Here is a 15474-nt window from a genome sequence, read left to right as displayed (position 1 = left end):
TCTCTGAGATCAAATGAATAGGGTATACAACAGCGAAGCTAGCGTTTACATGTAAAGCTGTTGTGCTGATTCAAATATGGCGTACAATACATTGATTGGCTAAGATTCATGACGTCATATAATATTGTTCTTTTGATTGGCTGTCGGCGCAATAGTATAGTTTACCGCTAGTTGGCGCTATTTCTATAGATTTGTAGGTTTTGACCTGGGTCATGACACAAACAAGACGACTGACTGTTTAGGTTTTGATCAGCAGAGAGACCGTCGGGGGACGTATAATTTTGTATAAAAATTTCCCTGCGAGAGATGTACGTAGCCTGCCAAGGGGGAGGGGGACAATGGGCGGGGCATGAAAAAATGAGGGTGAGAAGTTGTCACGAAATCATATTTTGCTCATGATTTGAAAACCAACAAAAGTATACAAGTTGTGTGTAGCTAGCCTTAGGTGAGTACGAGTGTGGGTGATGCGAATCTTGTCGTGTATCTGTCTCTGTCTGTCTCCCCCCCCCCTCTCTCTCTCTCTCTCTCTCTCTCTCTCTCTCTCTCTCTCTCTCTCTCTCTCTCTCTCTCTCTCTCTCTCTCTCTCTCTCTCTCTCTCTCTCTCTCTCTCTCTCTGCACTATCGATTGTATTCGTAATGTCAGGGAGTGGTGCCGGTGACTGTTTAACTAAAAAATGGCTACCTGTCATCAGACCTCATCAATTCAAATCTTTATTCACATCTATCATGATGACAATATCAATTGTAGGGCCTATATCTGCGCTGAAAAAATATACATACGTAGTGACGATTGAATAACGGAGTGACGAGTCTATTGGTATCGTTTGAAAAAAAATCAATAAAGTACATGATATACTATCAAAAATAACTTCGAATGAAAATAAATTTGTTTTGGTTAATGTCCATAAAACCTATGGATATGTAAAGTCACTATAAAGTAACGTCGGGTCTAAACTTCGGATACGATTTGTTAGGCCAAAACAAAAAACCATTGTTTGGTACCGGCAACCCGACCCAACCTAGTTTTTAATTGCTTGCCTTAAAGGTTGTTTTAAAGGAAATTCGAAAAAAGTGGGGCAATTTTGCAAAGTCGTGAGAGAAATGGTGAGATTTGATGACATTATCGCCTTGTGACCAACATGGCAGACATCTTGTAGCACACAATGTCTTCGTTGGGTATGTGGGTATTTAAAATATAATTTAACAACGATAGTGTAAACGCTGGATGTACGGGTAGGTCCCACAAAATATACGATCCGAGATCAAGTAAGTCTTCAGAGACGTTAACGCCGCCATAAAGTACGTAAGTTAACGCCACCCTACATTAAGTTAACGCCACCCTACAGTTAGTTAACGCCACCCTACAGTTAGTTGACATCAATATGTTACAATAATATTTGTTGAGTTTTGTTATGAAGCAGGGTTCAGTCCACCTACCAAAATGATGACACCTGCCATGTAGCATAGCATAAACGTCTTGAGGATTGAACTAGGGTTTGTACGGTGGCCCACAGGTGACAACCGAAAACTAAATTTGTGGTTGTTTGTAAGTAAGTAAACAAGACACGACTTCAACTGTTAAAATCTTTATTTCAACGTTTCGGATTTACACTGGAGCCTTCATCAGGATACTAAAAACGAATTCGAACAGACAAATAATGACTAAAAGTTATTTTAAAAAGAAAATAAGAAATGGGATGCTGTAAAACATACACGTATTAATAGTTTTAGTTTGAATGTGTTTCTTTTGGTTAGCCGGAAGCCCGATTTCCACTATCGCAGCTTTTCGTATTGGCAGCTTGTGATCACTAAATGTTAAGGGAAGTCTTTATTGAGGATGTCACCGATTCTTCTCCTGTCGGGTCAACCAATACCCCTTTTGCCATCCCCGCCATGGCCTCACTTGACTGGTACCGGAAGTTCGGTTTCTCTTCCTCAATGATATTGACAATAGCCTGTGCAACCTGTTCTGGTGTTTGTGCCAGTTCATCACTGAAGGTATTGGAAGCGTTACTCGCAGCATGTGCCAGTTTTCCAGTGTGTTCGTCTGTTCTACTGAAATCGATCGCTGCCACCATGGCACCTTCCTTCTTTTGTATGGGTGTTAGAACAGGTCCTAGTTCGATGACCGACAGACTGTGGAGGCGTAACAGAAAAAACATCACCAACCTATAACTATTGATTACGTCATTTCTACCCATTGTGACATTTTCAAGACTTAGGACCAATCCCAACATGGTAAAAAATACTGTTTATGAGACATTTCTGATTTTCTGTTCCCATCTGTCAGTCAGTCAGTCAGTCAGTCAGTCAGTCAGTCAGTCAGTCAGTCAGTCAGTCAGTCAGTCAGTCAGTCTGTCTGTCTGTCTGTCTGTCTGTCTGTCTGTCTGTCTGTCTGTCTGTCTGTCTGTCTGTCTGTCTGTCTGTCTGTCTGTCTGTCTGTATCTCTCTCTCTCTCTCTCTCTCTCTCTCTCTCTCTCTCTCTCTCTCTCTCTCTCTCTCTCTATCTTCCTTCCTCACTCTGTGCGTTTCTCGCCGTCTGCCATCATTCTTATTTGTTAAAATTGATTGATGGCGATATTTGTTTGGCATATTTATCACTTACGATAATGATAGTTCACGTTTGAGTTACTTACAATACGTTAAATTGTCTCAACGTTGGTGCCAGGGCTTCAGATAAACTCTCCAAGGCAGCTTTTGATGCACAGTAAAGATCGAAAAATGGACCAGCTATAGACAGGAAAAGACAACATATTTTGTAAACTGTGATTAGCTATGATGAGTCTACCTACGGCAAAGCGTTATACAAATAAATCATAGTGCATTTGTATATTATTGTTATCTTTTTAAACGTTGGAAAACATTGGAACACGAAAAAATAGACCGACATGCGAAGGTATGGTTTGTCTCGGTGTTGTTTGTCTGTCTGACGACTGTGTGTGCACAATTATTTTTTCCATTTGCTATATAGCACAAAAACGAAACGAACCAAAACAAAGCAAAATAAAGGTAAGCAAAACAAAACAAAAACAAAACAAACAAGTACATGTACGTACCTTTGATTGCAAGAATACTACTGACGTTGATAATCTTCCCTGATTTATTTTGTTTCATGTTTGGAATGACGGCTTGGCAAGTACGCACTGGACCAAAGTAGTTGGTTTCCATCACAGAACGTACTTTATCAATACCCATGATTTCAAACACTCCAAAGGAAGTCAAACCAGCATTGTTAACTGCAAATACGAAACAAGTACAGTAACTCAAAACGACAGGTACTAAACTGTAAAATATCGTCGTTGGTGGCGCTCGATTAGTGTATGCTATCATACAAATTCCCTCGGCCATGGCCAGAGCTGACCCAATCTGATTAAATTCTAGTGAACTTAGCGCGATTTCTTTATTTGCCTATGTTTCCCACCTTTATTGTCGTTAAGTTTGTTATTTTGTTGTTCTGTGAGTAAATAAAGAAATCGCGCCAAGTTCACGTGACTGCATCAGATTGGAACTGACCATCCCAACAAGTTTTCGTTCAGACCGCCATATAGAAAAATATCCCTAGATGTGAGTGTAGATGGAGGCCAAGTGAGTACCACTAAACAACTTTGTTTTACCTGCGTATACGTAGACACGTACTTTAGGTACAAAAAAGAAAAAGGTTTGAAATGAAAATTTAAGTTATCTTGAATTACGTCATCAGACCAAGTTTTCTTCAACTTTTTCTTGACCTCACTTTAGAATTGAAAGATATCAACAGTTTCGAGACTTTTATCTCAAAGTTAGTAGACTGTATCATACGTCGTGTCGCTCCGCCCTCACCAGTGGCACCGGGTTCATCGATATGTGAGGCTGCTCCGTCACGGCGTAACAGACCACTTGGGTATGTATATAATTGCTTAGATTGTAAGGAAAATATCATACGAATCGTGCTGCTACAAATGGATCAATTTCTATACTAGTATATGTAAATTTGCATAGAGGTGTTAATAAGAACTTCCGGTTCAGTGTCCTCCCTTGTGTTATTTCCTCACAGGTAGGAAACTGTAGTCAAAACGTTGTTATATTTAGCCTATAGACAAGGAACACAACAATTTAAGAAATACTACACGCCCCTATGTTACAGGCAACCTCAAAGTATGTACTCATATATATGTAATTTTCGTTGGCGTATTGGATTTTTCAATTTCACCCAAAACAGGTTTGCTACACCATACCTAAAATATCAATTCTTCCTTCATCCTTCAATAACTTGTCAAAACAATTCTTCACCGACTCGTCACTGTTCACGTCCAGTTGTCGAATGAACAGTGTTTTGTTGACTGTGTCCCCTGCAGCCTCTTCCAAGGCCCCTTTCTTCGCCAGGTTTCTCATCGTCGAGAAGACTTTGTATCGTTTGTCGGCATCTTTGGCCAGTTTTACCGCCAAAGCGAGTCCAAGCCCGGACGAACATCCAGTGACGAGGACGATTTGTTGTTGAGACATGTTTGGTCACTTTTATCCCTGTTTAATAATACACATACAAAAAATGAACTGAAATAACTACGTAAAATTAAATTTGAAAAAAATAAAGAACACTTCCTGTCGAATAAAACAACCAAACGAAAAAAAAACAATCTAAACTAGACAGCTGATAAACAGAACACAGAGGAGGAAACAAAGCATTAACAAACATACGCAAATGGTAATTAGAGGGAAGGGCAAAAAGAAAACTAAAAAGAGAACAGAACAGCCGACAGCAGCATTTCTTTTCGCAAAGAAAAATCTAGCAAATATTCCAAGATCGCTAGATTCACCGAAAGCTAATGAATAGTCTCCAGTCTATAAAATCTAGATCTTTGTCATTCCAAGTTATCTCAGATGTCAGAACTATAGTCTCGGTTACCCAATCTCTCACCGCTGGGGGCTCAACTACGTATAGTCCACCCAAACTCCGGACCCAGATGTCTGGGTGATGTCATAATATAGCCCCCAGCGGCGAGAGTCCGGGCAGTCGAGACTATATGAGAACTAGTGCATAGTGTCCGAGTCAAGGACGTGCAACTTCTCCTTAGTTTTTATACCGTAAACTTTAGTTTTAGGAGTTAGATGCATTTTACTTTCTACAAGCTCTACCATTTAAATTAATTAGGTCCATTAAACGAAAGAGGAAAACTTTACGAGTTTCTGTGCATGTTTATGAGGCACTCGACCTAAATGTTACATTATGGAAGTGATAAACTGTAGTGAGTAGGATTGGCGGGTTCTGAGGGCACATATATTTTCGTTAAGTAAGAAGAGAAAATTTATTGCGGGTTCTAAGGGCACATATATTTTCGCTCAGTGACAATAGAAATTTTACCAGTTCATGAATATTGAGTTTCTTTTTGATTTGTGTACTCATTCTAGTGAAATTGTATCGAGAATGGATATGGTCGCACATGGTCTAGAGGTTATCCGTTTGTTTTGAATATATCTTGCAACTCACGACGTGATCGGTCGCGATGGCGAGATCTTCATATTCAAATCAAAGGCATACCCTGTACGTAGAACAGAGACTCATCTCAGATCTTTGAACACAACGACCACAACATTAGTACATTACATGTAAATGGTGGCACAGTGAGGACGGACGGGGGGGGGGGGAGACGAAACATGGTGATCATTAGAAATCGTTCTATTGCCATATGTGTTGATATTCGATGAAAAGTGGAATGCATCATCAAAATAGATCTACCAAACAAACTACATTTTACGAAGATGTGACTTGAACCTGAACTTGTTCTAGCCACTAGTAGATACCACCATTTTTAGTTGCTTTTAACGAGTTGGTTAATGTCATTTGCACGAATGGAAGATTTTTTAAAAGCCATTTCAGTATCAAGTTTCTCCTGTTTTGACAGATAATTTTATGTTGCCAATCTATGAGTGATTTTACTGCTAAAAGTACACAGCAGGAAGTCTAATATATGACATGCACCATTCCTTGCTCTTAATTATTTTATCTTTGAATATATGGTGCTAGGATATCTTTATGTTTCATGTCAATTCCTTAGTTTATATATTAGTAGACCTTACCAGCTGTCCTTGTTTTTCAATTCGCCATGTCAACTTTTTGGGAGAGAGAGAGAGAGAGAGAGAGAGAGAGAGAGGAGAGAGAGAGAGAGAGAGAGAGAGAGAGAGAGAGAGAGAGAGAGAGAGAGAGAGAGAGAGAGAGAGAGAGAGAGAGAGAGAGAGAGAGAGAGAGAGAGAGAGAGAGAGAGAGAGAGAGAGAGGGGGGGGGAGGGAGAGAGAGAGAGAGAGGGGGGAGAGTAGGGAGAGACACAGACACAGACAGAGAGATAGAGAGACACAGACAGACAGACATACACAGACAGACAGGCAGACAGACAGACAGACAGACAGACAGACAGACAGCCACAGACTGACAGGACAGAAGACAGACAGCCAGCCAGACAGACAGGCAGACAGACAGGCAGACAGGCAGACTGACTGACAGACAGACAGACAGACAGACAGACATACAGACAGACAGGCAGGCAGGCAGGCAGGCAGGCAGACAGACAGACAGTGAAGGCAAGGATCCATGCCAGTTTTACGTTGCCCCCTTCAAAATTAAATAAATTAAAGGCATAACTTAGAATAATTAAATACGTCTAAGTAAAGGAGATAATTGGGTGGATGGTATCTGTATGATGAGGACATGGTACCGAAATGATTGGTAAAAATAAGTTTAAAGCTCAGACCACCATACAATTTTGTCTGGTCGTCTTAGTTTATAGCAAGGGGTAAGTGTAAAGGAAACTAAATCTGATATACCCCTATAATGTAATAAGCATTTCTCTCTCAAAAGCAGTCTCGAATAATGTAAAAATGGCCGTTGTTTTAACCTTGCCTTGTAAAAGTATACAAAGAAACATAAACTTTATTGTGACGACGAGATTTACGGCACTCTCAAGCTGACCTAAAATATAAAGACCTGCCACGACATCTCCATTTTACACTAAAAAGGCCTGTGCATGATGCATTTAAGCAGTTATCAAGATGCACCAAAGAAATATTCCAGTGCTGCTGTAGGAGAACCGGGGCAGAACAGAAGAATGGCTACAATAATGCGATCCACACAAAGCATGTATAATCTCTCCTGCACCAGACATTTTCCCGCCAAAACATCAAACACAAATTTCTTGTCCGTCAGTAATTTTTAGAACAAAATATTTCTATTTTGGGTAGGAATGAAAGCAATAAACCCGGTTTATGAATTGATGTTAAAAATTAGACTTAAAACTGACGACATTGTCTCCAAAATTCCATTCCGTATCCACATTATAACAACATCTTTCTAGTCTGTTTATACATACGGACGTGTCGGTCTACTCAGTCGGACTGAAATATACACATACCTGATATACTTTGAATTGGGAGACCTCCAAGTTGGAACTGAAGACTTCTCTGGAAATCTTGAAATTCACCTAAGATGGGTGATAGGGACACAGAGTCGCCGGATATGGAAAACGCGATGACCACGCGATGAAAGAAGGCGTTTTTCTGTATGACCACACTGCAGCTGGATACGATTGTTTAGTGCATTGCTGGTTGACGATCATAAATAAAATCGTAAAACTGTGTGGTTGTTAACCCAAGCACATATATATTCTACGAGCACGACCTACTATTGCGTTGGTATGTGTAACCAAATGCTTACTGTAAAGACCCTTTGCAAAGATGACTAGAACATACCATAACATGAGTTCGTATCGCACCACAGTAAAGTACACCACACCACACCACACCACACCACACCACACCACATCACTTCATTTCACTTCATCATCATCATCATCATCATCATCATCATCATCATCATCATCATCATCATCATCATCATCATCATCATCATCATCATCATCATCATCAACATCGTCGTCGTCGTCGTCGCCGCCGCCGCCGCCGCCACCGCCGCCACCACCACCACCACCACCACCACCACCACCACCACCACCACCACCACCACCACCACCACCACCACCACCACCACCACCACCACCACCACCACCACCGCCGCCACCACCACCACCACCGGTTGAATCAGATGTACTTTTTGGGATGTACCATTAATACATTTGTATAATAACAATATCACGAACAGCTAATTAATCTTTGAATTTACGTTTGCTAGGTGGCTCAAAATAAAAACTTGGAATATACTTCACATTGAAGTTGTAAAAAATTAAATAAAAGAACAAACAAGTAGAAAACAATAGTCATCGTATACCTCAGCTGAGTCACAAACCGGGGTCACAAAGTAACATAAAACGTTGGCTTCTCTCAGTGTTGTACTTTCTTTGTATATAAGTACCTTCCTAACACGTATATTGGCCGAGCGGTAGCAAGGAAAGAGCAATGAAAACGTGCCATTTGCATGTGAATAGGCACTTTAAAAACGTACTTTTCTGTTTCCCTTGAACTTGGAATTGCACAATATGGATTGTGTATCCATTGAAAAAAAAACACTTTGCCAAATTGGAAATAAATACTCCTTGAAAATGTCTGCAAAGTTTTATGTTTATAGATATAGATGTATGCAGTATTTGGGAATCGTGAATATTAGTTGGTCGTAATACATATACATATCAACTGACTCCTATCCCATAAGGCAACACTGGATCAGCGCTATGGCAGTCACAGAACAATGAATGTGATACAACATTCAATTTGATGTTGTTGTTTTTTTTGTTTTTTGTTTTTAGCAATCGCGTTATATTTATGTGAAGTGAAATTATGAAATTATTTTCCAGAACCAAGAGTTTACGAAAATGTTTTATTTTCCCGGAGTGGTGCTCCCCTTTAAGGTAGCCATATGGGCGACAAAAGAATACTTATTTTGTCAGTCTTAAAAAATGCAACTTTACCATGTTTTCCAACTTGAAAAAAATGTAAATAAAACAAAAGAGACCAAGTCCGTGTTTGTAACTTGATATGCAAATGTTTTGCAACATGTCATCCATGACCCAGTTGGGTTGACACATCGGTCATATCGCGGGGTCATATCACACGGGGTCACATGCAGACGGGAGATACTATCTATGTCTCCCCCGGCCATTGATTCGTGCGGAAAGGACATACTATCACGATGAGTTATAAAACAGTGGTGATCACTGGAACATCGTCTGGGATCGGTCTCGTTACGGCGGTGACACTTGCAAAAGATGGCGCCAAGCGTTACAAGGTGTATGCTACAGTCAGAGATATGACACGTAAGGGGCCACTCGAAGAGGCTGCCGGATCGTGTTTAGATGATACGCTACTAATTCGAGAGATGGATGTCACGAAAGACGAATCTGTAAAGAGCTTTTTCACGGCACTCTTCAACGATGAAAGCAAGTTAGATATTCTAGGTAAATATCAGTAAATCACGGTCTCATTCTAAGACTTGGTTCCCTGACATATTCGTACCGCTGGAGGTGCTATGCTCCAAGAAATAGGTCAGGTAAACTCTAACTCTATCCTTGGCTGTTATTAGTCATTTCACAGCACAGGGGCACGTATTATTGCTTTAAGATTGAAATACAAACCGTGCTGCTGCAATGTATCAATCTCTATAAGTCACAGTCAAAACATTGTTGTATTAATTAGCCCGTAGACAAGGAAAACAATAATCTATGATATAGTACACGCCCCCATGTTTCATGGTATTCTGATCGGCCAAAGCCTTGTAGCCTTGCAAAGGTGGTTCTTTTTTTGTCGTGATCTTTGAAATTAGTTTCGAGTACTTGTAAAAGCAAAATCTTGAGTGACTGAAGTTTTGCATAGTTGACTTTTTTTAAAAACTTTTCTTTACCGTTTTCCCCCACCACCAATATTTGTGTGCATCTATATTAAACGACAGTCAACAATGCTGGAATAGGACTGAGTGGTATATTTGAAGCTTTACCGATTGAAATGATCCGGATGGTAATGGAGACCAATTATTTTGGTCCAGTTAGAACTATCCAGTCAGTAATTCCAAGGATGAAACGTCAATTACATGGAAGAATTATCAATATTAGCACTGGTCTAGGAGTTGCTGGTTAGTACAATGTATTTATTTGAATGAGCGCCCTCAATGCCCATAACCACTGTACGACGGCACAACGTTTTTCTAACTTTATCAAAACGCTTTGGCAAGTGCAAAACCGATGCACGTTTGTAATTTTGTGGTATTACTTTTAGTATGGTACATACTTTATAATACAGTAAATTTAGTCAAGATGAAAAAGGGTCACCACCCATCAGATATTTGGAGAGTACATGACAAAATATAACTAAATTTACAAAAACAAAATTGTAGACCCCTCTCTCTCTCTCTCTCTCTCTCTCTCTCTCTCTCTCTCTCTCTCTCTCTCTCTCTCTCTCTCTCTCTCTCTCTCTCTCTCTCTCTCTCTCTCTCCCCCCCCCTCTCTCTCTCTCTCTCTCTCTCTCTCTCTCTCTCTCTCTCTCTCTCTCTCTCTCTCTCTCTCTCTCTCTCTCTCTCTCTCTCTCTCTCTCTCTCTCACGTCTATTGTTCACAATAATTAATATTCAGGAGAGTGGTTTTAGAGTGAAGGGAATATGAATATTCATTGTGCAGCCATGCATATATTGTTTCTGCTAACTCCCTTGATGCAAAGATACCCTATAAAGGCATAAGATCAACTTGATGTTTCTCTGAAATCGAAAGGAATTGTAGGTGATGTAAAATCGTGAAATGACTCTCCAGAACCTATAGTTTACGAACATGCCTTTATTTCCTTGAATGGTGTTTCCTTTAAGTTATCTTTCACTTAAGGTTTTAGAACTTCCAAAAAACGCAATTCAGCAATACATTGTAAAAGAACTCACCATTTGCTGATATAAATAGCTAAAAAGAATTCTTGTACATGTACTCAAGTTGTATGTATATGTTTTGTCTCAAAGGTGTTCCGTTCACAGAGGCCTATGTTTCCTCTAAGTTTGCTTTGGAAGGACTCACTGAAACATTAGCACCAACGTTAAGGAAATTCAACGTATTGTAAGTAGTTGAACATCTTCCTCGCAATTTTTCATTTTATAATGAAGTTCATGTATGTTTTCTACTGCCTGTCAAGTTAGGTTATCATTTGCGTGCTAATTACTCAATGTACCCATCTGCCGACCGCAAGGGGCGGGCTTCGACATAATTCTCTTCCCACACAGACTAGATATTCATTGACAAGTCAAGATGCAATATACCTTGCTATGTATGTATGTATGTATGTATGTATGTATGTATGTATGTATGTATGTGTGTGTGTGTGTGTGTGTGTGTGTGTGTGTGTGTGTGTGTGTGTGTGTATGTATGTATGTATGTATGTATGTATGTATGTATACTCACGTGTATTTTCTTGTACGTGTATTTGCAGTATCAGTACAGTCCAATTCGGTCCTGTAGATGACACAGCCTTCTTCCCAAAAGTGTCGGAAGCACTTAATCAAACTGACACAAGCGGCGTTGACAAATCAACACACAACTTATTCAGAATGAGAAATCGAAACTTTCAAAATCGAATCGCCAGAGAACGGCAAACATCAGAGGAAGCAGCAAGATTTGTAATCACTGTTATCGAAGACGATCAACCAAAATTGATGCATCAATCGTCTGAGAGCGTAGTGAAACATGTATCCGGGAAAGTAAAAGATTCAACTGGGGAAACAATCGTTCAGTCACAGACTGTGAACTTTTTGACGGAATAGTTCCTGTGGATAATTTACCTTCGTTTGCTCCAAATATATCGTGTACACGCTTACATTGTTTTAGTACTAGTGTGTTTTTGATTTATAAGCTTACATCGACGTGACACTTATAAACTTCTACGTACCATGACCTAATCTCCGTACACTTCGGTCATCGCACAGATATTTTACTGTTTGAAATCTATGATAGACTTAATTCCTATGGTGACGTGTTTTCTCACGTGCCGCGCAGAGTATTTCATTTGGAACAAATTTCCACTTGAGCTACGACAGAAACCCACAATTAATAATGCACTGGATGCCTTCAGGGAGAGACTCTAACATTCTATCAATATTTTGACTGACTGACTGACTGACTGACTGATTGATTGATTGATTGATTGATTGATTGATTGATTGATTGATTGATTGATTGATTGTCCCATCTCACTTCAAATCCGCCATTATTCGGCCACTCCTGAAAAAACCGGACCTTGACAAGAATATGCTGAAGAGTTATAGACCAGTGTCAAATCTTCCATTTCTTTCAAAAGTTCTTGAAAGAATTGTTGCACAACAACTACATAGCCATCTTACCAGGTTTAATCTATTCGCAAAGCGCCAAAGTGCATATCGTCCTAATCACAGCACCGAAACAGCCCTATTGCGGGTGCATAATGACATCATGCGTGCCCTAAACGATAAAATGGACGTCGTTCTCATCATGTTGGATTTGTCGGCTGCGTTCGATACGATCGATCATGACATTCTATTAAACAGACTGCAATCAAGATTCGGCATAACTGGCACCGTTCTGTCCTGGTTCCGATCATATCTGTCAGATCGCAATCAGTGTGTCAAAGTCGGCAATGTAACATCGACCAGTTCGACAATGAAGTACGGTGTTCCACAGGGATCGGTACTTGGGCCAATCCTTTTCACACTTTATACATCACCTTTGGAGGATATCATCGAAGGTCATGGTCTGGATTGTATGATGTATGCCGACGACTCCGAAGTCTATGTTGTTTGTAGGCAACCAGATGATGTACGTACCTCTCTCGAGGAATGTATCGACGATGTACGTGGCTGGATGAAGTCAAATCTACTCATTCTGAACGATGACAAAACGGAAGTTGTCCATTTCTCGTAAAGCTTGAAACCTGATGCAAAGGAACTGTCTAGCCTAAGGATCGGTGACACTGATATTATCCCTTCGAACTCGGTCCGTAATCTTGGCATGATTTTAAACAGGAATGGTGCTATGTCCGATCACATAAACCAAGTTTGTAGAAAAGCCCACTACTCATTATACAGAATTGGCAAGATCCGTAAACTTCTCGATCAGGACACTACCGAGACATTGATCCACGCATTTGTAACAACTCAGTTAGATTATTGTAATAGTCTCTTGTATGGAATTAACAAAGATCAGCTTCACCGTTTGCAATCTCTTCAAAACGCTGCAGCACGTTTAGTTAGTCGGTCCCGTAAATTTGACCATATTACACCTGTATTAGTTGATTTACATTGGCTGCCAGTAGAAGCACGTATTAAGTTCAAGGTTATGTTAATTACTTTTAAAGTAATTAGAGGCTTTGCACCAGTGTATTTGACAGAGCTGATAGAGCAGTATGTTCCTTCTAGAGATCTCCGCTCTGCAGACAAGTTACGTCTGATTCCACCCGCGGTACATTCAGTAAGACATACGGCCAGAGAGCCTTTTCAGTTTGCGCGCCATCACTGTGGAATATGTTACCTGTAGAGATTCGTACTGCAAGGAATGTTGAGTCTTTTAAACGCGGTTTGAAAACCTATCTTTTTAATATGTACTATCATTGATTCGTTTTTGCTTTGCTGTTCATTTATTTCACCGCAGGACTGTGTGTTCTTTACCCTACCACTTGCACTGTGTATTTTTAAATTTTGCATATTCTTTTTAGAGCTTCTGTACATCGCACTGTGACGTATGTGTAGTGCGTTTTCTAAGAAATTAAAATAATAACAATAATAATAATAATAATTGATTGATTGATTGATTGATTGATCGTGAATGCTTGACGTTAGCCAAAAACGGTAACCTACTTACACTGCCGCTTTCAAGCAAACATCTTGTATGATCCAAACATTGGAAATGCCAATAAATCAATGCACTTAGAGATGTTGACATTAGCCTTTGTACCGAACAATGATATGAAAGCGAGCCAAAAAGCCATAAGTTGTAGTAATTTATTAACCAATCAATATTTGAAGAATAAAAAGAAGTGGAAAATCAAAGAAAAGGAAATTATAATTCTAAGCTATTCATCGGAAAATTTTTATGCATGATAACAGTTTCGGAGTTTCTATTCTACCCGTCTTATGTTAGGATTTGTTTAGCACTGTTATGGAAGTATTTTATGTTTGTCGAATCAATACAACGTAGTCACATGATCATGATATGCTCTGATTTTTCGTTCTTTAAATCGATAAGTAGGCAACCATTTTTATGCATGCGACCGTGGTTAAAGAAGAAACAGGCGGGCTGATTTAACTTGTCAAGGTGATATCTTTATTGCCGTAAGGACGTAAGAAAACACGGATACTAAAACGAAAAGTTCGTCATTGTGTGTGGATTCCATAATTCATTTTAAGAGGGACTTGTCTTATTCTGTATCGATTATTGTTCCCTTTTATTACATTTTACTACATCGCGTCCATTAAGAATAGCAAATATCACATTTCTAGCGCTTGGGGTTTTAAGCTTTGCAAGGCCATATCACAGTAGTGCTATGGCCTTGACATAGAAACACATTTCACACGAGATTTCAAGAAATGGGAATGGAAACTTTACACTTTTACAAATATTACGTTGAAGCGTTTCACTTAACGTGCTAGTATGGGAAATCTAAAGAAAATAATTACGTAAATGTTGCCAAAAAGTTTTCTTCAATGAGAGAGAGGGAGGGGAAGGAGAGAGAGAGAGAGAGAGAGAGAGAGAGAGAGAGAGAGAGAGAGAGAGAGAGAGAGAGAGGGAAAGAGAAGATGAGAGAGGGAGCGAGAGCTAGAGTAGTTTACACTATTCTGAACTCTTAAAAGTCAAACAATCGTTAAACCTATCCTTAAAAGTAAACATTACGAGAATATAACAATCAAGGTAAAGCCATTTCTAATGATCAATGTTTTTCTCAAACAGTCTGATTTCGTACACAAAGAACAGGAACTGCCGATAGAGCTATCAATACTTCAACGTTTCCTATATTTTTTATGAGTAGTTTGTAATATTTGAGCTAAGTTTCTGATGAATGACGGAGATAAAGTATATAGCAGCACTTATGGACGATAAAGAAAATCTCTTTTTTTTAATGTTCTTTAGCAATGTTCGTTCCTTTTATTACTTATTTTTACTATAATTCATCTTCACTGTATTGCAGTTGTTCGGAAATATTCACCCAGATCTGCCACTGAGTTATTGATTCGTGCCTTTGTTACTCCACTCGTTGATTCTCCTTTTTTATATAAACTCCCGAAGTACTTTATATCGACCGTATGTAACGTATTCAGAACAGCTGAGAACTGCAGAAATTGTTATTGTTACTAAAATCAGCACACATATATCCCCAAACTTGCATCAGCTTCATTGGTTGCCTGTTTTAAATGTCAATCATTTTAAAGACTTCAACTGATACTTTACAACACCATAATGTCTGTTTTTATATTGCGTTTCGCTTAACATTTATTAACCCTGGTACGGACCTATAACGCTACAAAACCCTTATACTTCCTGAACCTCCCTGGGGAGCCATTAAT

General features: G+C 39.5%; 2 protein-coding genes across 2 annotated transcripts; one reads left to right on the top strand and one right to left on the bottom strand.

Moving 5' to 3' along the window:
• Nucleotides 1-1808: 1808 nt before the first annotated feature.
• On the bottom strand, nt 1809-4482 carry LOC144442055 (retinol dehydrogenase 8-like). Its single transcript, XM_078131327.1, has 4 exons — nt 4215-4482; nt 3057-3236; nt 2637-2730; nt 1809-2136 (listed from the first exon to the last, which is right to left on the bottom strand). Exons 1-4 carry the CDS (start codon nt 4480-4482, stop codon nt 1809-1811), a joined length of 870 nt encoding a protein of 289 aa, XP_077987453.1.
• A 4565-nt stretch (nt 4483-9047) lies between these two features.
• On the top strand, nt 9048-13595 carry LOC144442524 (retinol dehydrogenase 8-like). Its single transcript, XM_078131891.1, has 4 exons — nt 9048-9374; nt 9866-10045; nt 10912-11005; nt 11376-13595. The coding sequence occupies exons 1-4, from the start codon at nt 9110-9112 to the stop codon at nt 11704-11706; spliced, it is 870 nt and encodes a 289-aa protein (XP_077988017.1). The 5' UTR covers nt 9048-9109; the 3' UTR covers nt 11707-13595.
• Nucleotides 13596-15474: the final 1879 nt, after the last annotated feature.

This window comes from Glandiceps talaboti, chromosome 11 (genome assembly GCF_964340395.1).
Source record: "Glandiceps talaboti chromosome 11, keGlaTala1.1, whole genome shotgun sequence".
Lineage (NCBI taxonomy): Eukaryota > Metazoa > Hemichordata > Enteropneusta > Spengelidae > Glandiceps > Glandiceps talaboti.
This window is presented reverse-complemented; position numbering and strand designations above follow the sequence as displayed.